Here is a 25,144-nt window from a genome sequence, read left to right as displayed (position 1 = left end):
TCTATCTATCATCTATCTATCTATCTATCTATCTATCTATCTATCTATCTATCTATCTATCTATCTATCTATCTATCTATCTATCTATCTATCTTCCATGTGCAAACAAGATGAGAAGCCAGGAAAAGAGGCCTCAGCAGGAACCAACACAGCTGGCAACTTGACATCGGACTAAACTCTGGGAAAGCAGACTTTTGTTGCTTAAACCTCCCAGACTGGGGCTTTCTGTTGTAAGACAGATGTGAATATCATCAAAGATTGAAGGTTCACAGGTGGGGCTTTGAGAGGTGACTAGATCACGAGGGTACTAACCCGTCTTAGTCCATTGATGAGTTCATAGGTGCATGGACTATTAGGAGGTGGGAAAGTAGGTCACCAGAGGGAGGGGCAATAGAGGATAGTTTGGAATCCTGTTCACTCCCTCTTTCTCTAGGGTTCCTGACGCAGAGAGGCCAGCAGTTTCCTCTGCTATAAATGCTGCCACCGTGAAATTCTTCCTTAACTCCAGCCCCAGGCAATGGAGACAGCAGAACTAAAACTAAAGATTGATACTGATACCATGAGCTGAAGTGAAATCCCTTCTTTTAGGTTGTTTCTCTCGAGTATTTTGCTATGGCAACAAAAGCTACCTATTACAGTGTGGGGCACGTGATACGCTACCCAACACACCGGGTAGGCAATGACAGCTGCTTTGACTGGCCGGTTATGCACACATTGACTAAATAAATGGGATCGGCTTAGTGACAGGCAAAGCACCAAGTGCTTGGAATACAGAGATAAGGACATGGCTTGTCTCTTAAAGCCTGGATCTAGTAGAAGCACAGCTGTGCAATGTGTTGTCATTTGAATGAGACGTGCTGTGACCACAGGTGTGCCCCATAGCATGGGAGCACGTTCAGTCTCCTACACAATGACAGAGCTAGTAAAAGCACTCATCGAAGTTGGGACTTCATGAAAAGAGCCAGTGTTGGGGGGGGGACGAGAGTGGGTTCAGGCTTTGTTGTGTTGAGTTGAAGTCCTCAGCTTGCGTGCCAGTGGATCAGAGACCAAGGTCAGAGCCCAAAGATCAAGGTTAGAGACCCTTAGTGGAGGTCATGAACACACAGGTGGTAGCTGATGATGACACACATGATAGTGCCTGGAGACACGAACCGGAGAGACCCTGTGAAGTGCTGGTTGGGGAAGGGCAGACAGAGGAGCAGAGGGCTAGAACTGGAACCAGCAAAAACAAACTCTGAAAGGCCAGGGTAGGATTATCAAGACAGCCTCGATCTCTTCAAAACACAAGTTTAATGTCCGTCGGTTTATTACCATTCCATAAAAGGGCTGCCCCAGTTTCAGAAACAAAGCCACACAGAGTGTTCTCCACGTTAACAGATTTTGAAAATAAATTAGAACACTTACTTAGCAACGAAAACTACCAAGCACAATGTTACTTTCAGACAATTCAAAAGGCACTTGGGGATTTTTTTTTCCTCTTTGCCTCAGGGCATCGTGAACTCTAATTAGGCTGCCCTGGTCAACTGCGGAGTGCTGATGAATGGGGAGTTAATTGACCATTGGATAAAGCAATTCTAACTCAAAATGGGACAGCTCACTAGCAGGGATAGAGAAGGGGCATTCAGCTCCCAGATCACAGGAGGCAGCCAGCAAATTCTTTCAGAGACCCAAACTGTCTCTGTCAGAAAAATGAAAAACCTTCAACCTTCAGCCTCTCCCTACGCTCCCTGCTGGTGAATTTAAGAGGCTTGCCAACTGTTGGGACTCTCAGAGAGCTAACTGACCCCCACACAGCATCCTAATATTCTAGAAATAATGGTGATGCCCACACATTTCAAGGATTCTAATTGCCATCTAAAGGCTTGGGTTCCCCGAGAGATTCTGGATTTAGGGACTGAATTGAATAATCACATGTCCTTCCTAAGCTCTGGTTAGAAATCCTCTCTCTTTGCTTGTGAACTAATAGCAAGCTGTCAGTTCTGTCACTGCCAGAATCAAAGACAGTAAGTAAACTTGAGTAGAGGTGTCAGGAGATATGATCCCCCCCCATGTTCTAGCAAAGAACAAGAGCTGTTTGTTCCCCAATGCTTAAAAGAAGTCAGCATGGGAATGCCCTCCCCCCCCCGCCCCTGCTGAGTGGACTGCTGGGTTTGGGAAGGCGTTCACTGAAATGTACCACTTCTGCCAAGAACCAACTAGAAAAAGATGCTGGAGAAAGGAAAAGAACCGGCTGGGTGTGGGCACCGCTGCTTGCTGACCCCTTGGGTTGCCTGTACGGTAGAGGGGAGTTGTGATGTCGTTCTCATCAGATGCACCCAGGTCTGGAGCTATTCTTCATCATCGTCGTCGTCATCATCGCTGTCATCGTTATCCTCATCATCAGAATTATCATCGTCGTCGTCATCGTCATCATTGTCGTTATCGCCGTCATCATCTTCCTCTTCGTTGTCATCATCTTCAGTGTTGATCTTTCCAGAAAGCACGTCCTCGATCCAGTCTTCCAGCTCCTCGGCTGTGGGCAGGTCATCATCGTCTGGGATCTCCATCCAGACGCTGTCAGCCTGGAGTGACACACAGAATGAACCAAGGCGTGAGTGGGTGGAGGTTGAGACAGACCAGGACTTTCTAAGGAGCTCTGTTGAGTAGGCCTCCAACTCTCTCACACCTATCAGGGATATGTACAGATAGACAAATGGAAATACCAAACTGCAGAATACTCCTGTGCAGTATTCTGTTTCAATAATAGCAAAAGAAATGTGCGTTCTACTACTCAAGAGAATGTAAATGTGCATACACATAAATGAATGAATGATGAGTCAATCTTCTTTCAAATTTCAAAAGTCAAGAAATGTAGAGATTGAGAGAACACTTACCACACGGCAGCAAAGAGACCTTGTTAATTGGCCCCTATTCACAAAAAGAGCTGTGTTCACTGGGCTGCAGTGGGCTCTCTATTGTGGCTCCTTCTCCCCACTGTTAACGTTGTTGAATCTGCCCTACTTCTGTCTTGTTATGTATTAGATGTCTGGACTGAGTCTAAATTTTTTCCCACTCTGTCTGTTCAGCTCAGTAGCCCTTCCCACCCTGAGTTCATCCGTGCTGAAACTTCTGTCATCGGGGTCTCCTGACTGAGTGGGTGACTGCTAGGCATGGGTTTCTGGACATCAACCTCTCCATCTCTCTTAGGCAATGGTAGCTCCAGGCATGAGTTGCCTGTATAAGAAGGCCTTGTTCTTTGGCTTGGAAAGTGAATACAAGAGAATGTTCTTGGGTGGAAAGTTCAAGGTCAACGAGTCAGGTTGGACTAGCTCCATAAGCAAGGAAACACACTCCTCGAGAAGATTGGGACTGGCTTGAGCCCAGGCTCAGGCTGTACCAGCAAGCTCCTAGAGTTTGGGAAAGACCCAAGAGTTCTACTTGCAGCTGTAGACTCCTGAATGATCTCATAGTTGGGGTTGTATAACAGCCAACAGGGTGGCTGAGAGCGCCTGATCAGGTCTTGATGGGGATACTCACATCTGTTACATTCACCACCCCGATCTGTGGCTTGAACAAGTCAATTTTGAAAGTCTTCTCCCAGTAAGCGACAAGCTGCAGCAACAAAAAGGCCAGGTTAGACAGTGGGCGGAGGGCTGGACTCACCTGCCAGCCTGCTGTAGTAACCGGGTTGTGATTGGTTGAATGCCTTTGAAACAATTGCGGACACTCAGGAAATTGAAGGCTAGCTCCATCTCTAAAGCACTTTATGCCTTAAGCAAAAGATGCCACAACACGAGCTGTAACAACACCGAACATAAATGCTTCCACCACTCTCAGGGAGACTAGCACAAAGATGGCAGAGGCCAACCCCCAAATTATAACTTGTTGGTAGTTTGTGGGTAACGAAAGAGCCATTTCTCTCTACCTCCCTTTAAATGTTCCATTCTTAGAAGCCCTTATCTTGTGCCTCTCTGTCACATGAGATGCCTGGGAAAACATTGATAGGCTGTAACTTGGCATAAGATGCAAACACAAGCTAGGTTTCTTCAGCGCAGTGTGGGCTCCATCTGGACAGATCTCTGGCTGGGGCAGGCCAGTGGAGTTAATGGAGTCCATGAAGCTAAGAAAATGGAGATGTTCAGGGGCAGAGGCTTCCCTAGTAAATGTGGGGCCTTCATGGAGTTGGTGTTATGGATCTGGAAATTAGAAATGCCTGGAAATTGCTTTGCAAGTACCCAGATGGATGCAGAACTGACCAAAAAATGACAGGTCATCTACAAGTTTGCATACTGAGACAGTCGGGGTAAACTGGAAATAACCCAGCAGAAAACAAACCAGCAAAGCAATGCTGTGTGCTTACACGGCCATGGCTTTCTTATGTTTACCCAGAGTTGTGCCATAGACCTCAAATGTTACGGAAGTCTCTGCCTTTGGTTCACCCAACCCCTGTGTGTGTAGGATTTGACGTTAGTGTTTTCTGTCTAATAACCAGTCATTGCCTATGCAACTCATAGCCAGAAAATAACCAAATTGGTGTAGTTACCAGCGGTTAGCCATACCAGAAGTGATCAATAGACCAAGCTTTAACTTTACTATGGGTCTCAGTGGGACTTCCACATCTGCTAGGTTTAGTTTAGCATCCAGGTGTTGCCCTTTCTCAGTGGGATAGGGGTTGTAACAACGCCTGTTTAGGGAGTGAGCTATGAGGACATTTGCAAACAAATCTCTGTAATCTAGTACCTATGTGTTAGTCTTGAAGGCTCTTGAAGAGACTCAAGTTCAACCCCATGTAGTGTTGGGGATCCTGGCTCTTGGTGCAGCATTGAACTTGGCCAGTAGAGACTGTTCATTACGGTAGAGGAATAGCTTCCTGCGTTATTATTATTACTGGGTTCCTATGTGGCATGAATTCTGTATGCTTTGTTCAAAACTAAGAATTATTAGAGCTTTCTTGCTATTCCTCATTGACAGAGGTTAGACTGGCGTGGTAAAGTCACTGAGCCTTCCACGTGTACTAGGCATGATGCTGAGTCTTAGAGAACTTGCGAGAAGCAAGCCAGGCATGGTCCCTGTCCTCCGACAGCGCATTCCTTTGCTTCATCAAGTTCTTAGCTCTACAAAGTGTTCGCTTCTGGCTCTATTCTCTAATAATTTAGGTTGTCTCTGGAGGCTCAGGGAGAGGTGGGTGGCGATACAAAAGGGCCATATTGTTGCTTAATGAAAGAATGCTCCCAGCTTCCCTGGATGGGCCTCTCCAAGAGTAGTCACCTCTTGGTATCTCAGAAGTGAGGACACTGATAAATCTGGCCACTGCCATGATTACATAAAGCCAAGGTCAATGCTGTCCTGAAAGCATATGCACCCGCTCCATATGCAGTGGCCTCTGGGTTTCTTCAAATGTCTTCTACTCTTTCAGTTTGTCCCTCACGCTTGAAGACTTTGTGCTGAGCACAGATACGGATGGTGAAGGCCACCAGAGATGAGGCCTTGGCCTGGGCCACTCACCAGTGGGAAGTCATCTGGGTCAATCCACAAGATGCTCAAGTCAGGGTTGTCAGTGTTGTCCCGGGCAACCTGTTTCAGGATCTCCAGGAACTCATAGCCATCTGAATAGGGTTCAAGAAAGTTGAGTCACCCAGTGCATGCAGCACTCCTCACGTGGAGTACGAGAGCCTGGTTTTTCCACAGGGCTTTCATGGCCATCTGGTGCATGCCCTCAATTACAGACTGAGTCTATAAAATGAGTCAGATGAAGAGCCGCAGACATAAAGGAGCTCATACAGAGAAAGCCGGGGCAATTTTAAGAAGAGCAATTGAAAGGTCACAGGGAAGTGGCCCCCTTTCTAAATGAAGATTTACCTTCATTTGCTCACCAGGAGATGAAAACTGAGTGGCCTTAGTGACAAAGGTCAGTCCCAGAGCAGAGGAAGCTCTCTGCCTGTCCCCAATAATCCTGTGTTCCAAGCATGTGCTGTCCCTGGGTTCCCCACATCTGCTCTACGGCCCTGGAACAGCCTGGAATTCCCAATGCTTTCAAACTGGGTCGGCCTCCCTCTGCTCCACAGCCCACTCCGGCACAAGCTCTGGTAGCGCCAGCTCTCCCTGTCCTCTGTCAGCAATATTCTCTGCCCCGAGAGGGGATGAATCATAGGAAAAGCAGGGGCAGGCCTTCCGCACTTTGAGCCTGAGCCCTGCAGCACACAGTTCTTTTTTCCATAAGCAAAAATTTTGCAAGAACATTTAGTAAGTGATACTGGAAATCCTGAACACACCCCCACACAGATCTAGAGCAGAGACAAGTGGTCTGAACCTGGCAGGTTCCTGATCAAAAAAACCACTGTGTGTGTGTGTCTGTGTCTGTGTCTGTGTCTGTGTCTGTGTCTGTGTGTGTCTGTGTGTTTGTGTACATGTGAGGAACATACATCATATGTGCACATAAGTCCACAGAAGACTCTGGAAGTTCAGGGAATCCAGAAGAGAACTAATATTTTGTTAAGCAGTTATATTAAGGAAAATGAAAAAAACTCAGGGAAGCTCTTAGCAAGTCCCCTAGCACTTAGCAAGAAAGTCCTGTGTGAGCCACCAACAGCCAGTCCATCTCAGAACCTGAGCAGAGATAAGATCATGGTGGCAAATCTGATGATGTTGTCATGCAGGTGGGAGGAGAGGGCCAGTGGTGGTGACCTGCTTGGAACAAGGACCACAGAGGCAACAGGACAACAGACTTCTCAACAGATGCCAGTGTGTACAGGTGACGGTGACCCCACCCAGCCCTGTGTGGGTACCGCAGTGACTGGGTGGGGCTAGAGGACCAGTTGTAGGACCAGCTCCTACCAGTATACCAGTAGTATACAGCTCAAAAGAGACATCTTAAGTTTGGTTCTAAACAATCAAGTTACATATCTGTGATAGCTGAGTTTGTGGCCTGAGATTCACACCCTCTGTTCAAACATAGGGGTTGTGCTTTAGAGCCCACGTATTCGCTGTTTGGAGGGTGCGGATGGCAAAAGCGTGGTTCTTATCTCCTGCATGTAGGAATCATTGAGAAATACAAGCTTCCCTCCTCCAGCCTCAAGTGTCCTTGCTGCCGTCTGGGTACATTATGGCCCCTCTTCTGAGCATGTGGTCATGTCTCAGCGGAGGACAATAAGGGGATTCATGGAAGAGTTGTCTGTGGATTTGTGGATCCAAATGCATAGACCAGAAGAGAGAATTCCCCCCAGATCCCACAATTATGACTGCACACCTTGGAGAAGAAAAGGGCAATAATTGAGGTGACATGGCCAGTTCTCTGGAAGATGAAATGAAAACGGGAAAAGGGACCTGGACAGGTTTTACAAATCACAAAGAGGGTGAGGTCCAACAACACAGACCATGTTCAAGTGGCTCGGTAAGCGTGGACTGGGTCTCCTGGAGGGAGAGCAGAGATTCTCATGCCAAGGTTGCAGAAGGCCCAGCCTATGACCTGCAGATGCTGCTGTGTTCTCATGGAAAAGCTCACTAATGCTGAGATCTTATTAAAGGAACATTACGTACAAGAACACGCCACCCCTGCTGTCTCTATCCTAGAACAGGTTCAGCAAAAGAAAGAAAAATGAAGATTGAGTAAAAAATTGGGTTCTGTAAGAAAAAAAAAATACATTCAAATCTGTGTTAACCAAAAGAATTCATAGATGTGGCTTTATTTCCATGTTAAAGATTGTGAAAGGTTGTTTGTGTGTGTGTGTGTGTGTGTGTGTAAAGAGAATATTCTTCATGTATAGGGAGAGCAAGGAAAACTCAAAAACCATTTCTTCCCAAACAAAATGAATAAAATTGACTTTAAAGGCACAAAGCTTCATCAAGTCCCACATGATTGGGACACAGCTGGAGGCAACTGAGCCAGGAAGGATCAAATGACTGTTTCCTATATCAGTGACCTAGCTCAGAGGCCTTAGACTGTGACAGGCTACCTTTCAAAGTGAAGAGACCATAATCTGTACTAAGTAGATAGATAGGAGAAGGCTAGCTATAGACTCTTAGGCTTGAAGTTGTCTAGCGTAGGCACTGGAGGACCAGGCTACCAGGGGATCACCCAAAGAGGAGACCTAATGTCCCCAGTAACCAGGCTGGTGAAGAGCCCCAGCCAGAATCCTCTGTCTCTCCCTTTTATTTCCAGGGTAGGTCCTTCTGCCCCTCCTAAAGTCTGATCCCAGAGCTCTTGATCCTAAGAGGCACAAATCTCCATTTCTACACTGGCTTCTTTCTTGACAGACACCGGGCGTTGCTCTTTATACGCAGAGTCTGCCACCTGCCACTCAGCCTTCCTCTCAGGGGTATTTGCACTGAGCACTCACTGGGTCCTGAGGATACTTGCATTTCATCTTCCCATCTAGGCTGCATGGAGGATTTTACTACCTTCATTTTCCCAGAGAGCTCGAAGGAGGCAGCTTGCCCCTGCCGTCTATGAGTAAACAGGAGAGCCAGAAGTCAAACTCGGGTCTTCAGTCAACACACCAACAGACAGTTACTATCCGTCCTCCCTCTGAGGTCTCGGTATTCCTACCACAGAGCTGCCATCTTCCTTCCTCACTTCTGTACCTGAGTTTCCCTGCATGTGAAACTTTGTCCTCAGGAAGGTACAGGCCAGGCGAGGGAGGAGATGCAGTGTGGCCTCTCTCCTGGAAGTGGGGGTGGGCTGCCTCTGCCCTTCTGACAGAAATTGGAGCAAAGCTCCTGTCCTGCTTCTGAGCGTGCTCCTGAGGCCTGCCCTGTCTGTGGGGTCACCCCAGTGATGCTTTAAGTAAGCCCAGAGTCTCCAGGATGGCCTAAATAAAGAAGGCTGTGAGAATGGCAGGCCCTTCCCAGCCCCTAGACTGCAGGTCTGGAAGTTCAGGACCGAGGGCTGGGGAAACGAGTGTGGAGCCAGGTTTCCCACGACAAGCAACTGGCCTCTGGGAATTGCATCCCTGTGTGACCAGAACCCGGTCATTATCCTTTCCTGCTTCCCTGGCAGAGGTTGGTGGGAACAGGCCTGCGCCAGGCCCTAGGGGACCAGGTCTAGGTCACTCACAGTCATCTAGAGAAAGGCCCCATTTGCAGATGTGATTGTGTCTGAGACTGAGCTATGGCCCAGGAGCAAACAGGCCTATGGTGCTGCCCAGACTGCCCCTTCCTCGCAGCCTCCTCCTGGCTGCTGGCTATGCTCAGTCCATGGAGACTGAGGATGCTCTTCCTGACTCCACACGCTGGGCAGCTGTGGACCGAAGGGTTTCTGCCTGGGCTTAGGAAAGTTGTGGCCCTACAGTGGCCTCCTGCCATTGTCCACGTGGAAGTGGGCAGCTAGGCAGGCCAGAGGTGAATATCACCCAGCGTGGAGGCTGCCTTCAAGGATGTTCTCTTTTTCTTAGGCATGCCTTTGAGTTTCTATGTGCTTCAGACCCAGAGCCAAGTTGACACGCATAGGCGAATAAATTGCAAGAACCCCAGGGAAAGCCCCATGGGTCCTTGGTTGTATTTCTCCAAAAGCAGAATTCTCCAGACTTGGGTCTTGAGCGAAGACCGTGAGGAGGTCACAAGGCTGGGAGTCTCCCCCCTCCCCCACTTTTCAAAGAACTTCTACTGCAGTGAGACAGCCACTCAGAAGAAAAGACGCCATGGGGCCCATGGCTTTGAAGCAGGTCCTGCCATTTTTTGCTCTTTGGATCCCAGAATTGGTGGAGAGAAAGTCAAACGATACATTTTCACAATTCAGAGACACATGGAGATAGATAGAGGGATGGACTGCTGGGTCATTGTCCCAGTTCTACCACTTAGTATTCATGAGAGCTGGGGATGATGTTTAACTTCACTGTACTTGTGCCCCTCCTCTATATACTGGAGAATATGGAGTAACCTTTCCTATCTGCAGAGCTGGTGTTTGCTGGGCTTATAAGTAGCATTCAGCACCCAGCAATAATCAAATAGTGAGGTTGATATATCAAATTTAAATTATAGTGCTCCAAGAAGCACTTAGTGCTCTTATTTGAGACAATTGGTCTCTAACCCATTTTTGCAAGAACCCCAGGGCAGGAGAACTTCAGGGGCAGCAGGGCTTGAAGCCCCCTTCCAGGGCCTGTTGCTAAATCTGCTCAGGGCTTGCAGATGGCAGCCATCCTTGTGTTTCTAGCTTGTTAGTGTGAATATTCCCAATGCCCTTAGAGGGTTTCCATCCAGCGCGCACTCATGTAGAACCGCTCTCAGCAAACCTTTTATCAAATATCGTAAAGAAGATGTCAGCCCAATGCAGACGCATCTGGGAGCAGCGAGGAGGAGGACTCTTTCCTTTGCAAACCTGTCGTGCAGCTCTGCTCTGAGCAGCTTAAGAAAAGATGTGGTCAGAGGAGGGTGAGGTGCAACGAGACGCTGGCATGGATGGAGGGCGCGAGAACATCCTAATATCCTTCCCAGCCAGACGGGGAAGCTCACAGCAAGTGAAGACTCCAGGTCATGATATAGGGCCAGAGAGCAGACATGGATGCCTGCCAGGGAGACCCTTCTGCGCTCAGCCTTCTGCTGAGGGGAACACAAACTCTGGCTGTAAGGAGAGTTCTTGGAGGCCAGGACACTGAAGAGACCAATGCTGCTGCTGCCCCGGAAGTTCACAGTCTGCCTCAGGAACTTCCGTGGGCCCTAGGAGGATGCCTTGTTATTCATGGGACCATGCTGCCAAGTGACTCTGCTTGGGTCTCACTTCCTTGGTACGATCTTTTGATCTCCCAGCCCTGGCCCCTTCCCCACCACCCTGCAGCAACACCACACAAGCTTGCAGCCTCCAGCAGCTGGGTTGCTGTTGAGAAGTGCTATCAAAAAGAGGACCCACGAGGAGCCCTCAATAAAGATAAACCCACTCTTCTGCCATACCTCTAGCCCTGTGATTTCGTGCACAGCACTGAACTGGCTGTGTCTCTGTTCTGCTGTGGTTCAAACGTTGGAGGCGGAGGGGTGGAGACCGAGGGAGGCACTCCGAATGATCGCCTGGATGTCAGATGCCGCCTGAGAGAGGCACAGAAGTCCGCCTGCCTTGTGGTTAAGGGTGTGGACTGGGAAGCCAGACAACCCTCACTTCATTCCACTATTCCCCAGCCTGGTAACCTCCCTTGGCCTCTGCATCCTCAATTGTAAAAGGAGAATAACAATTCAACTTTCCTCGTTGGGTTGTTGTGACAGTTACGGCCATCATTGCCACCTTTGTTATACTCCCGATGCATTTGGACGTCACGAGGGCTGGCTGCAAGGTTGGCCTGGACTTAGAGACCCTGGGCAATGTGGTCCAATCAGTGAGACTTGACAGCTCACTTCCTCCCCTGACACCAGGCACGTATCACAGAGTGGCCTCGGGATTAACGTGGCTGTTTCCTCATGGCTCCTCAACGCAGACATTCCTTCTCTAAGAAGCAACTGCTATCCTGAACCCACCACCTTCCTCTTTCAGAAAGTGGGTGCAGTCTGGTTAGATAAGCCTTCTAGTGAGCTGTTAGTCAGACCATAGGAATCTGAGTAACCAGCTGCAGGAATGCACCCTCCAGGACCTCAACCCAGCCTTGGGCCCCAAGCTGCACCTCACTGCCCAGCAGGTAAACGCTGACTGACCCCAAAGTCAAGGACTTTCATTAGAACTGCGTTTCAGGTTAGAGCCCTGAGTGCCAAGGCAGCCCCTGCCTCTGAGAGATCACGTTCCTGACCTCCCCTCCCAGTGTAGCTCTGTTCCCCAGGGACAAGCCCCGGCTTGGGATTTGGAGAGAAGGTAGAGCTTCAGGGCCCAGGGGTGTTTGCACAGGGAGGAGGTGGAAGTCCTTGTAGAAGCTTGATTCATTAGGGCAGCAATCTCTGTCAAACAGGTTTCTGCAGTTCAGGGAGACCTCTTTGTTCTATTGTTCCAGACAGCCAGACAGGCCTCCTTGCAACCCTGGGAGGGGGCAGTGGGGCGGCAAGGAAGCCCCCTGGAGTCTTGCCAGCAGGCAGCTGCCAGCAGCAACTCTGATCACACAACACCAAGGATCCGATTCTGTCTGATTATAGCCTGTAAACCTGGGGGCTGAGGGGAGCCAGAATCTGTAAAAAAGCAGCTGACACTACAGGAAAAAAAAAAAAAAAAGCAAATCTAGATCCCAGAAATACTTGAGGAGGATTCTCAGCTCTGCAAGTCTATGGTGGGAAATTCAGCCTAGCAATGGATACTTAAGAGACTAGCTCTCAAAGAATTTGGCTTTGATGCAATAGAACATTACTCAATCTTAAAAAAAAAAATAGTCAAGATAGATACTATATAGTGGGAATACACACACACACACACACACACACACACACACACACACTATGCTAAAGACAAGATGCCAGATGATGACTTCACTCATATGGAATGTCCAGAACAGATAATTAGACAGACAGTATGCAATTGGTGGTTACCACCTGTGGGGAGGGTCGGTAACGGGAATGACTGTCAATGGGTATTGTTGGTAAAGGCCTGGAATGAGATGGTGCTGACCTGCACCGCCTTGTGAGGATAAAATCCCCACTCTAGCTAGCTTTAAAGAGTGGCTGCTATAGGGTGTACATTGCGTTGATTTCCAGAATCACATCATTAAGAAAGGTCTAACTACTTGCTCCGTAAACATCTGCAGGGCACCTGCCCTGTCAAGCCACTGAGGACTCAGGCTTGCACTGATGGGTAAGCCAATAGGTCCTTTCTTCCCAGCACCCTTGTGTTCCCTTAGACTGGGTTGAACTTCTCTGAGTCTCTGTATCTTCGTCTGAAGCTAAGATCTGCTTTGTTGATGTTGGTTGGCTAACTAGTTTTGGGTTTTGTTTGTTGGCTTGTTAGATTTGAGGCAGGGTTTCATGGAGTCCAGGCTAGTCTTGGATTTGACACATGCTGAGGATAGTCTTCAACTTCTGATCCTTCTACTTCTACTGAGATGACAGGCCCGCACCACCACACCCAGTTTTTGCAGCACTGTGGACGGAGCCCCGGACTTCCTGCACGCTAGCACTTCCCAGTCCTAACCTCTAAACAGTGCACCATGGCAATGGAAGTTCTTAGCAAACATATAATTCCGCATTTTCTGGAGCACTGGTCCCAAACTTGATGATCCACCATGATTTGCCTCAGAGCAGAGGCCCATAAAACCACAGATTCTAAAGGTCTTGTCTGAACCAGCCCAAGGGGGCCTTTGCTGTCAAGTTCAGGAAACCCTGTTCCAACTCTTTATGGCCAAAGCCTGGCTGCTAGGCATCCCAAATGACTAGCCTTGACTTCCCTGACTGCCTTCTGGATTGTTCCAGGCCTCCCCCACACGCTCCTCCTATCTGCTCTTCCACCTCCCCTTGGGAGGCTGCCTTGTGGATCACTGTTTTGGGGAACTAGCATTTTCACTCTTACAAAATTCACTGTTCTCTCCCTTCTCTTTCCATTGGTGTTGATAAGATGGAAACCAGGGAATGTTGCCCACAGTGCAAGAATAGCCAAGTTACCCTTCCAGCGGTAGAGAGACTTGTACTCTAAAAAGGGATTGTTTGCTCTACCTGTCCTTTCTGTTTGGCAGATTTTTCTAGACCGTTCCTATGCACATGGTGCTTTTCAGAGGAAGACAACGTATTTTATTATTATGTTAAGGTCGGATTGGTTTATATAGGTTCGATCATAAACTGACACACACACACACACACACACACACACACACACACACACCCTGTAAGACTAGGATGTTTTAGTGCTCTTCTTGTGGGCTCATTCCTATTCTGAGTAGCTGAGTACAATCATCACAAGTTGCCTACGCTGACCTTGAACTGCTGACGCTCCTATCTCTTCCCCAAAGTTGGGATCACTGCCCAGCTGTGTGGCTGACAGTCTTCGCAGTTCTGTCCCCTGGCTGAATTTGCTGCTGAAGACTCACTCATACCGACCGGGTGACCACTAGAGGGCGTCAATTTCTTGCCATCGCACCGATACTGAGAGGGCTTGGAAGCCTGTTCCTGCCAATGGCTAAACAGATTGGTGAGGGTGGGAATGGGGCTGGCTGGGTATCCTACCTGGGTCACTCCTCTCTGCAAAGGCCACGATGTGGATCCCGTTCAAGTCATCTTCCTGAAAGAGGAAAGAATCAAAGGTTAATCTCAAGAGAAGAGAAATATAAACGAGTGTGTCAGGGACAACAACATGGAAGCTGGCATGGAATAGGGGGCAGGGGATGGAAATGGACACTGAGGTGCAAAGGGGCAGGACAGGCACACGCAGAGGAAGCAGATGCTGATGGGTGACTGGCAGGGCACATGGAACTTTGATAAGAGACTCGGATCAGTGGGTTTCTAAGACAGGACAACACACACAAGAGTCAGCAGTAAATAGTTCTCACGCCTGTGGTCTGGCGAGTCCAGAGAGCAGCAGCAGCGGGAAATTGGAAAGCGTGTCAGTCTGGCTTATCAGAGACTCTGGAGCAACAAAAACTCTGAAAACGGCTCTAGCCAATCTAACAGTTTCAAGACAGTTCTGCGAACTTGACAGTTCTAAGGTCCCCCCCAGGAGATATCATCGGGGATGGACCAGATTACAGGGACTCCTGAGCATGACTGGTGGATCCTGAACCCCCACCTTGAGCAGTAAAGAACCATCAACTCAACTAGGATTTGGGTCTCTGGTGCCCACACAAGAAAAGGGGAGAAGCAGAGCCCCTGGAGCAATTCAGGGATGCCACTACATGAGTGCATGGTCTGAAGGAGGCCAGAAGAGGGTGTTAGATCCCCTGAAATTAGCGGTATAGGCAGCTGTAAGGGATAAGCTGGATGTAGGGGCTGGGAACCGAACTCAGGTCTTCTGCAAGAACAGCAAATGGTCTTAACCACTGAGCCATCTTCCCACCCCTGGCAGGAACATTTCTATAAATGTGGGAGAATTTGGAATTTGGGACTATGGTGGTTTTAGGGTGTTCCTGGGGAGGGGGAGCCAGAGCAAGGGAAGTAAACCTGAGGACATGTCAGATAGCAAAGAGCATTTCAGAGAAGCACGTTTGGGACAGGAAGACTACCTGCCTGTCCCGCCTTCGTGTTGATTATTTACTGGAGAAGGAAGAGTGAGGGTTTGGAGAGACTCTTGTATAACAAATGTGACCCTCTGGAGACTCCATGCTACAAGATGGAGAAAAAAAGTCCAATGTATACTGATGACAGTTGCCAGGAGAGAGAGTCACTGGGAACCGTTGTGTCGTATCAGTCGTCCTATGGGGGTAGGGGACTCAACCTCCCCCACCTCCGTTTTCCATTTCAATTGCTTCTAATGCTGCTGCAATCCTATCTAAATGCTAATTTTTCCCCTTTGAGTTTGGCATGAACAAAACCTCCAAAAAATCTAAGATAGATTAAATAGAAAATATTATTATTAAAAACAAGAGAGTGGGGTCGGCGTCGGCCGGGTTCTCTGGGGAATTGAATGTTACAGATATATATGTGTGTGCATCAGGTTATTAGGGAAACCCGACAGCGACCAGAAGGAGACTCTGACGTTCAGCACTGTTTGACGATCACGTCTGTTTGCTATGATCGCCAGACAGACTCCCCCGGTCAGGTCTCATTAGGCGGCCCTGTGTCCCTGTCACCTGCCATCAGTTGGAATTGAGCACCCATAACTCTGTGAAGCAGGCTTCATTTCTGCCTCCCCTTCTAGAATGCACTTGGAAATTGGTTTTAGAATTAAGAATCCATATTCATTTTCTGACAGGCTGCTCCAGGTGGGCCTGTCACTATCGTTAGCGGAGACGGGCCCTGGATAGAACACTATCAGAGGGACAGGGCATCTCAGGCATTCGGGGCATGATCCTGTATTGAGCACCTGTAGAGAGACGGGGAGGCCGTGCTAGATGCTGAGAATTTTCCTCAATAAACTCGTGGAGCAAGAATTCACGTGCAAACCGTGAGTCAAATGCACATCATATTCCCGTTCAGTACTTAAGAATCACTTAAGGAATCTAAAGCCACAGAGATAGTGGTGACCCAAGCGGGACTGATTGGTTCTGTCTAACCCAGAGACCCTCTGTGCTAGTCCACCCTGTGCACTATAATGAAGGGTCATAAGCTGATAGCTTATCAACAACAGGAATCAGGGACGTATTTCTCACCGTTCTGGGGGTGGGAAGTCCAAGGTGCCCTCAACAACAAATTCAGTGTCCGATAAGGGCTTGCTTAGTCTTTGGTCTTTGGCCCCCCTCCTCCTTTCTTTTTTTTTTCTTTTCTTTTCTTTTTTAAGATAGCAACTCCCTATGTAGCCCCAGCTGAATTCACTATGTAGCCCAGGCTGTCTTCAAACTTACTAGCCTCCTTCTGGGAGTACGTGCATGATTCACCAAGGCCAAATTAGGGCTGCTGCTGCTGCTGCTGCTGCTTCTTCTTCTTCTTCTTCTTCTTCTTCTTCTTCTTCTTCTTCTTCTTCTTCTTCTTCTTCTTCTTCTTCTTCTTCTTCCTCCTCCTCCTCCTCCTTCTTCTTTGTTTTTCAAGACAGGGTTTCTCTGTAGCTTTGGATTCTGCCCTGGCCTCGACCTCACAGAGATCCACCTGCCTCTGCCTCCCAAGTGTGCCACCATCTCCTGGCTGGGGCTTCATTCATAACGGCAATTCCAACTATGAAGGCTCAGTTATGGCGGCCTGTCACCTTTCCAAAGGCCCCACCCACATGTGACATCACGTTTTCAAAACATGAATTTGGGTGAGATACAAATATAGACCATGAAACCAACAGCGAAAGACAGTGCAGTTTCTCTGAAGAAGCTCACTGCTGCTGCATGCCGTGAACGTGTTTAGAGAGGTTAAACACAGCCTGTGCACTTGGTGGCCGTGCCACAGACCCTAAGGAGGAGGGGTGTGGAACCACTAGTCAACACCCTTCTGTAGGTCCTCAGCTTTTTGTCTGCTCCTGCCTCACAATGAATGTCCTGGCTTGGGGTTGTGGATGTTGAAATTACTATTATTGTTAATTTATGACTATGATGGTGTATTACTATTATTATTATTGTGCGAGCATGCGATGGGGAAGGGAGCGTGCCACAGCAGGCGTGTGGAGGTCAGACAACTGTGTGGAGTCAGGTCTCTCCTTCCACTTTCATGTGGGTTCTTGGGGGCTGAACCCAGGTTCCCCGGCCTTGCGCAGCAACTATCTTAACTAGCTAAGGCACTTCCCCTTCCCTGAGGCGTTAAATTTTGAGGCTATTTCTCCTACATAACCCTCAACATTAACTCTGGGTGAGCAGCATTTGCTTGAATAACACTCTTGTTAACACAGGGTAACAATGTAATGAATGCACCCCATCCACCAGTTCAAGAAAGAGCCCGTGTATAAAACTCTCCTTCCGGGGGAAAAAATGTTAGAGAACCTAGCCCTGCCAAGAAGAAACTAGTGTTATCTACACTGGCAGCTGTGTTACCACCTCCATATTTTGTCCTATTTCCTTCACCTCTATGGAACTTTCTCAGAATGGACAGACATAAAGAAAACAAGGCATAGCTCCCTAAGGCAGTGGCAACACCTTGGGGGCTAATCGAAGGCTCTTTAGTCCTATCTTGGAAAGTATTCTGCATTGCAAGATTGAAAAGCATCTTTCAGAAGAGATTACTGGGATAGAGGAGATAACTCCCTAGGTAAAGGCACTTGCCACTAAGTAGGTGACAAATTCATTGGGACAGGAAAACCAACTGCTACAGGTTGTCATTGGGCCTCTACGTCATCAGACATTGGTACCATGGCACACATGCACCCCACACACATACAAAATAAATAAAATATAAAGTAATGTTTTTAGATAAGTCGCTGGCCCTTATCCGCTGTGGGCAGTTGGCAAGGACTCTGGCTATTGACACTCAGTCTCAGAAGAATGGTGAGCCAGCACTAGGTTTCCATAGGCTCCCTTGCTTCCAAGTTCTCTGAACCATAGAAACTATGGGTTCCCCTCAGATTTCCACACAGCAGATGCCACTAGCCAGCATTTTCTTCAGTGCTAAGGCAGGTATGGCTTTTTGTGGGCTGCTGTCTTAAAAACCTGCTGGACTGCAGAGAGCTAAGGGTAAACTGAGTGAGGCCGGCTCACTCCCCTGTCCTGTGCAACTGTTTTGTAAGGTCAGCGAGAGTGGATTTAAGTGAAGGCTTGTAAGTCGCAAACTAGTTCCTATCGACAACACCTGTAGTTTAACTTGCTGTGGATAAGTGGCTCGTCTAGATACTGCTCTTTGGAGCGGTGCCCCCCCGCGTGGGCACAGGGGCTGGGAGAGGCATGGACCTGACTTCTCACCAGTCCTTCTGACCAACTGGTGGCTGCTTTTCCTTTTCAAAACTGTGAAGACGTCTAGGAGGACCTGTGCTACCCTTTCCCTCATTTGGGGACTTGAATGAGGGCTGGCCAGATCATGTGACCAGTCCAGAAGGCAGTGTTGGAAAGGAACAAACCGCTCTTGCTCTCTTCTTCTTTGTTTTGATTCAACTTATTCAGAAGAGGTAGTGGCGCAGAGGCAGGCAGACACATCCTTCCCACCTTTACCACCTCCCTCAAGGTGATAAAACATTTGTCTGTGCGGTGAGGGGAGGATTTCAGAAGCTCATAGGCTCAGGGGAAGGGAGGGGACACAGGCTTGGAAATCCTAGTCTTGGGTGTGACAGGGTCTGTGAGCAGAGTCTGGGAGTGGGGGTGTTTCTGCAGCTGTGTTCTCTTTCTCCCCAGAGACTTGACAATCATGAATGACCTCAGGATAAAGAAAAGAAGGACCGAAGACACCACAGACAAGGAAAAGCAATATGTGGTCTCAGTTTAAAATGGCGTTTCAGGTTCTGGAAGAAAGCCTGGGAACCTGTTCTAGGGTCAAGGGCAATGAAGAAATCTAACACCCAAGTGCAAGTGTCAGAATCTACATTAGATGCTGGGCCAGTGTAAAAAAAAAGGGGGGGCTTTCTCTTGCAATAAAAGATACTAGTGGGACTCCTGGCCAACGTGAGTAATGTTGAATATTGATTTCTGGATTGTTTCGTTTTGTTTTTAGAGACAGGGTTTCTCTGTGTAGCAGCACTAGCTGTCCTGGAACTCGCTTTGTAGACCAGGCTGGTGTTGAATGATTTCTGGATTTTTATTACTATGACCACGAGAGAAAAGCACTTAAAATATTTTGGGATTTTTATGTCAGCTACAGAACTCTCAAAGAGCACAGAAATATATTTACATATATGTATTTGCTTATGAGCATATTCATATATATGAGAAGAGAGAGAAAAAAACCAAGGGGGTAAAATATCAACCTTTGAGGACTCTGGGTAAAAAGATAATAGATTTTTCATATTATTTTATAAATCTGAAATGATTTGAAAGTGAAAAGAGTTTTTAAAAGAAATGCTTGCTTGTCCAACTTACAGCCCACAGGTCAGGCCAAATAATGTATAACTATGAATGAGGTCCGAGACAAAACCATAAGCTTTCTGAAACCATTATGAGATTTATTTGTGGGGTGTTGTTTTGCTTTTTTTTGGTTTTGTTTTACTTTCGAATTTTTAAATTTGATCATGTGGTTCTGGGGGCTGATCTTTCTAGATGACATTGTGTTGGAATGTCAGAAGTCTGAACAGCATTATAGGCGTTGGCCATCCCTTTACACGCAGTAACAAGCCCTTGAAAGATGTCTTCCCTGAATATGTGCTGTGCTTTCAGAAATAGAAGCAAGTCCAATGCTGGGCTTGTGAGTTCCTCCCTGTGCAACCATGGCACCCAACTATGAGTTTAAATTTTAAGTAAATAAATGTTTTCATTTTAATGCCCATCACTACAGAGGTAGCCTGTGGGGACATGGCCACTTTAGGGAGGGATATGGAGAAAACATGAGATTTGGGTCCAGATAGCCTTGCATCCCAAGAACTAATGCTTATTAGTTCTGTGTCCTTGAGTAGTTAACTTTGGCTGATCATAGTTTTTCCCTATGTAAAATGGGCTAAAGTGGTATTTGTCCCACATCTTTAAGTGAGACACCAGCAATGGCCTAGAAAAAACCCCCAGACTCTGGTTGTTTTCTGTCCATAGACTTCTAGTGAAGCTGGGGTGGTGCACCCCCAAAACCTGTTGATGATACTGTTGGAGCCACCCAACAGTTTATGACCCAGACCAAGAGGAGGAGCTGCCATCCCCAGCTTCTAGTGTCTCTCTCTGGTGTCTATAGCTGTCATTAACCAAGCACCTGCCAAGCCCCGAACACTCCATCTCACTCATCCCTGCCAAAGTCCCTATTTTAACTGGGGAAACAAAAGTCAGAAAGACCATGGGACATGCTATAGATACAAGAATACTCAGTGGCAGATACTGGACTTGAATCCAGGTTTCTATGACTTTGTAGACTGGGCTTCTTCTACTGTGCCGCCCGACCCAGCTGGTGGCATCTGCATGGAAGCCAACCTCTAAGGGAGATAAATTTGAGCAATATTTCCTAGAGGCTAGTACCCAGGAGGATTATACTGGATCCATGGACATTTGGGCTTTACATGAGCATGAGGCCATCGATGTTCCCAATACTTCACTCTCTAGATGCTCAACCCGGTCAATAAGACTTGGTACTCAGAGGATAGCCCTCTTGAGGGTCACATACCACAGGATTTTGCCATTTCCTTACCCAGGTTTCAAACATGTCCTCCGGGCGCAAGCGACGCAGGGTGGGTCTGCAAAAGAGAAGAGTTTCCTTGAGTAGGGATCACCACAGGAGACACTGAATCTCAGCTCTGTGCAAATTAGACGCTGGTTCCTAAATTTACCTCTGCCCCAAGGAAGCAGAGCTTTCCCACCTGCCCTGTCAGGAGAGAACTAAGCCCAGCCCACTCAGCCTAGTCAGACTTGTTAGATCCAAGGCACACCAAGTACATGGGGATGGGTCAGAGGGAGCAGCTCCTTCCCACTGTCCCCTCCTCAAAGAAAGGGACTGCTCCCGAGAACCCAGAGTCAATCCTGAACAAGAAAATGGGACACACAATAATTATTCCTATGCAGAATGCCAGTTTTAAACATTAGGGTCATCCATAAAAACCTCAACAATAGACATCATGTTTACCCCTCCCCCAGTGCTGTCTTTCCTTAGGGACTGTCTAGGTGTTGGGGTCATGGTCCTTCAGGTTTGGTGAGCACATTTGTTCATGCCAGGGATGAAGGAAAGGTGAGACCGTGGACGTACTACCGTGGCCTGTGTTCCCAGGTGGCTCCAGAGGCAGAGGACTCCAGATGGTGGGCCAGACCAGACCAAGGCCTCTTGTTTGTTTGACGAGACCCTGCCCGGGACACTGCCACACCCATTTGTTTACATGTGAGTGAGGGTGTCTTATCTGCTCCAAGCCCAGAGCTGAACAGCTGCGACAGAGGCCGTTTGACCCCAGAACTGTGTAAATATTTACTATGTGGTTCTTCAGTGAAAAATTTTTGTGGATCTCTACTAGAGATGCTCTAAGTCCCAGCAAACATTCCTATCCCAGGAGCCGCCTGTAGAATTGGCCTTGGCTATATCATTACTTAATCACTCAGTCCTACCTGCTGTCTGAGACATTGGGAGAATAATGACTCCAAGGTTGGAGAGTGGCCAAAGTTCCTCCCATAAAGCACCAGGAATGTTGCTCCACACATAGGAGTTGCCATTATAACTGTGGAGTTTTGTTCTTATCTTACTCTGCCTTGGGTAGTCTAGAAGGATGTAGTCTAACCCTACCTGCAAATTCAGAAGTGGTGATATCCTTGATATTGGTCAATGAATGCCAAAGCCACAGTGGCCAGTTCTGTTCTGTTGGGTGTCTTCTTCTATGCTGTTGCTCTCGGTGGCCCTGGACTCTTGGCCGTTACCCAGACTCACCCCGACCTCCACATGTACCTTTGATGCTCCGTCACAAACTCCACAATCTCCTCTTCGGTGTAAGGTTTGTTAGGGATGACAATGGGCTCATCCATGAATGGCTCGTAGAAGCCAACTTCATTCATCTTCAAGGACAGCTTCTTTGCTACCTGTAAGAGGCAGAAATCAGACAATCGCTCACTGAATGCTGGCCTAGAGGAACAGGGGGCTATCTACCCAAGAGAGGGTGCTTATCTTCTCTGGTAACAGCGTGAGCGCTCAGGGGCAATTTTAACTTAAATGTTGGAGTAGCTGGGTTTAATCTGCCATCAAAGCAGACTCAATAGAAAAGGACTGGAGAAGAAGGATGAATTGACCAAGGGGGGGCGGGGGGGAACGCAAGTGTGTGGTTATCTTCCCTCTGCTGTGTTTGCCAGGGCCAGAGGAGCGAGCCTGATCGCAGGGTGGCTTTAACTGAAATAATTTGGCTGGAAAAGGCAACTGATGGAAACCATTATCGTACACAGGTTCACAGAATCAAAAGCCAGGCCATTCACCTGTCCTTGATCCGCTCATAAACTCGAATTACTAGTTGAGCCAAAGCACGGGACTTACGAGGGCCCAGTCTCTGTCCCAAGCTTGCTAGGTGTTTTGTTGGGCACTGAGAACTGCCCAGCCATAAAACAACTAGCTGCTCTCCTTTGCCTAGGAGGGAAAGGCTCCCTGGGACCTAGAACTTTCAGTGCTAAAGTGCAGATTGTTCCCAGGAAGCCAGGATGAGTGGCTCACCCTATAACTAAGCTCAAAGAAAGCGCCCGAAGCCTGACAGATTTTTTTTTTTCTCTCTTGTTAAAGGGGCCACACACCAGTGCTTTGTCAGGGTAGAATGGTTGCTGTGTTTGCCTGCAAAGTTGCTGAGCTCAGGACCTCTCATTGCGACACACTTTGAGAGGCCTGGAATGTGCAAGGCTCAATAGGAAGCCAAATGCCATTCTCCGGCTCTGAGCCATGGTCCAAGAAAGCACAGGATAGAACAGTGGCTCCTTTTAAACTGCACACCACTGCCTAGGAGCTGACACCTTGTGGTGGTAACCAGAGCGCAGTGACCCAGTAACCCAGGGATTAGGACTACTGGGGGGAAGGGTGGGTGTTACACAAGCTCTTACACAAAGAGGTCTATTCTGTGGAAACACTTCTGTCCATAAGTATCATCACTTACTATTAATTCCAGGTCGCTTCATTCCAAAAGACAAGCTTTAATTCGGACATCCTACGCAGGGTTGAAGCCAACAGGCCACACACAGGAAGAGCTACAGTCAGGCTGGGCCTTGGTGTAAGCCCATAACCCCAGCCCTAGGGAGGCTGAGGCAGGGGAATCGCAAATTCAACATCAGATTAAACTAGAGTGAGTTCGAGGCTAGTCTCACTTATGAAGATCTTGTCTCAAGATAAAGAGTGGGCTGAGGATGAAGTTCAGGGGTACGGAGCTCTGTCTAGCATCCGCGAGGTTCAGTCCCCAGCACACACACATGGGGCGGGGTGAGTCAGAAAGCAGGAGAGTCTTCCTTACACCTGATCGCCTCCCCTTGGATGGGTACAGGGTAAATGAGCAGGGCCTGTATTGACATAATCCTTTGCACACCTACCTACGGTACAACAAACTTGAAAATGCCAGGTCCTGCTCTCCAGGTTCACTAGCTCACTCATGTTCTAAGAGCCAGGTTTCTGGCTGATGAGAAATGATTACTTTGAAAAAATCTGCAATACTGTCCCGTACGTGGTCTGCTTACTATGTGCTGGCCACGGCTGCAGAGAGCTTTAGGTTGGTTATGCTATGCAGTGCTTGCTATGAACGTGGCCAGAGTACTGCTCCGCTCTGTTTTATATATGAAGAATAATTTGGGTGGGCGATTCATCAGGATGAGAAGGGCAAGTCCACGTCTACACTCAGAGGGAAAAGTAAGCGCTCCCTCTAGCTTCTCGTATTCCGACATCCTTTCCTTTTGAGAATTCCCCTCTCCTTGACCATGTAAAGAAAGGAATCTGTAGATGCTCCGTAAATAACTACACTGGCAGCCTGCATTCTAACAGGATGTTTTGTTGTCATCTGTCATGAGTTCTCACTAATCCGTCCTACATCAGGGGAAGTAATCGTGCCCTGAAGGTGAGATCTGGTCAGACCCACAGGCATGTGCATGTCTGTGTGTGCACAGGTGCCTGTGCGCAGGGTCTCTCGATCCTGGATGCTACTGCCTCAGTCCGCAATGTTAAGTCTATGGATGTAAAATGGGATTCTTGAGGCCTTAAGTTCTAGTCTGGAAGAGCCTAAGATTTCCAACAGTCTCTTGGCTCTTTCCTCCCTCACCATCTGCATGGTAGCCCTGTACTTCTCTTTTTTTTCCAGCCTTGGATGATTGCATTTTGGATAGCAGGGACTGAAGGAGAGTTGACTGGCCAATGGATTTATTAGTTCCATTTGTCTGTAAGTATTTAGCAAGGCTTTCCTGCTAGTTTCTTGTCCAGGGCAAGACTCGTTACAATTACATAATGATGCATTGTACTCTCAGATGATACCAGAGAATTCCATAAAAATAAAATTGCTCTTGGTTTTCTTTTTTCCTTTAGTTGGAATGAAGCTTGGTACTTTCAAGCAAACTACAAAAGACGATGAATATTTTCCTAGCCTTTGCATACACGGGGATTTTGACTGTGACTTTGGGGCAGTTTAACAGGCCAGTCCCGTGGTCAGCAATGAAGAGTCAGGTGAGCAGGAACCTGGATCTTCTCCACATCTTTCTTCTCCAGCAGCTTCTTCAGGCCCCGGTGTGACTAAATCTTCATTTCACTGGTGCCCAGGAAGAAGGAGAAGGGTAACTTTAGGGTAGCCTGATCTATACCACAGGGCTCCGTGTGGGTCCCAAACCCGTGTGTCCTGTAAAGTTCCCTGGGAGGAGTTTTTGTTTTGTTTTGTTTTTTGTTTGTTTGTTAGAGTCCTAGGGCCAGAAGGATGGATCAACAGTTACAAGCATATTCTGTTCCTGCAGAGGACTGGATCAGTTCCCAGCACCCACGTTAGGGGGCTCACAGCCACCTGTAACTCCAGTCCAAGGGGATCCGACTGATATCTGTGGGCTTCTGCACTCTTATACACACATGCATAATTAAAATAAAATAAATATTTCAAAAACTAATTCATATTCCCGTGTTCTCACACAACCCTAAAAAAAACAAATTTCCTAAAATAATTACATAGATTAAGGTTTTTTTCTTTTAGTTGCTTTATCATATATATATGATATGTATAGATAATCATTTATATCTGTTGTATGTG

At 47.7% G+C, this 25,144-nt stretch overlaps 1 protein-coding gene across 2 annotated transcripts in view; it reads right to left on the bottom strand.

Moving 5' to 3' along the window:
• Nucleotides 1–1,273: 1,273 nt before the first annotated feature.
• The window catches only part of Casq2 (calsequestrin 2), a 60,531-nt gene continuing 36,660 nt past the window's right edge, over nucleotides 1,274–25,144 (bottom strand). Inside the window, exons 6-11 of one of the 2 annotated variants that reach the window (XM_013349869.1) lie at nucleotides 21,853–21,979; nucleotides 20,617–20,662; nucleotides 14,029–14,083; nucleotides 5,485–5,585; nucleotides 3,517–3,591; nucleotides 1,274–2,561 (exon numbers count right to left, since the gene is read on the bottom strand). In XM_013349869.1, the coding sequence (XP_013205323.1) occupies nucleotides 2,328–2,561; nucleotides 3,517–3,591; nucleotides 5,485–5,585; nucleotides 14,029–14,083; nucleotides 20,617–20,662; nucleotides 21,853–21,979 (638 nt within the window). In that variant the 3' untranslated portion in view covers nucleotides 1,274–2,327. Of the gene's footprint in view, nucleotides 2,562–3,516; nucleotides 3,592–5,484; nucleotides 5,586–14,028; nucleotides 14,084–20,616; nucleotides 20,663–21,852; nucleotides 21,984–25,144 lie in introns of both variants that reach the window. The other variant, XM_005357112.2, reaches the window with a different exon arrangement.

Source organism: Microtus ochrogaster, chromosome 21, assembly GCF_000317375.1.
Source record: "Microtus ochrogaster isolate Prairie Vole_2 chromosome 21, MicOch1.0, whole genome shotgun sequence".
Taxonomy (NCBI): Eukaryota; Metazoa; Chordata; class Mammalia; order Rodentia; family Cricetidae; genus Microtus; species Microtus ochrogaster.
Note: the sequence above shows the minus strand (reverse complement) of the source record. Positions and strands in the feature narration are given on the sequence as shown.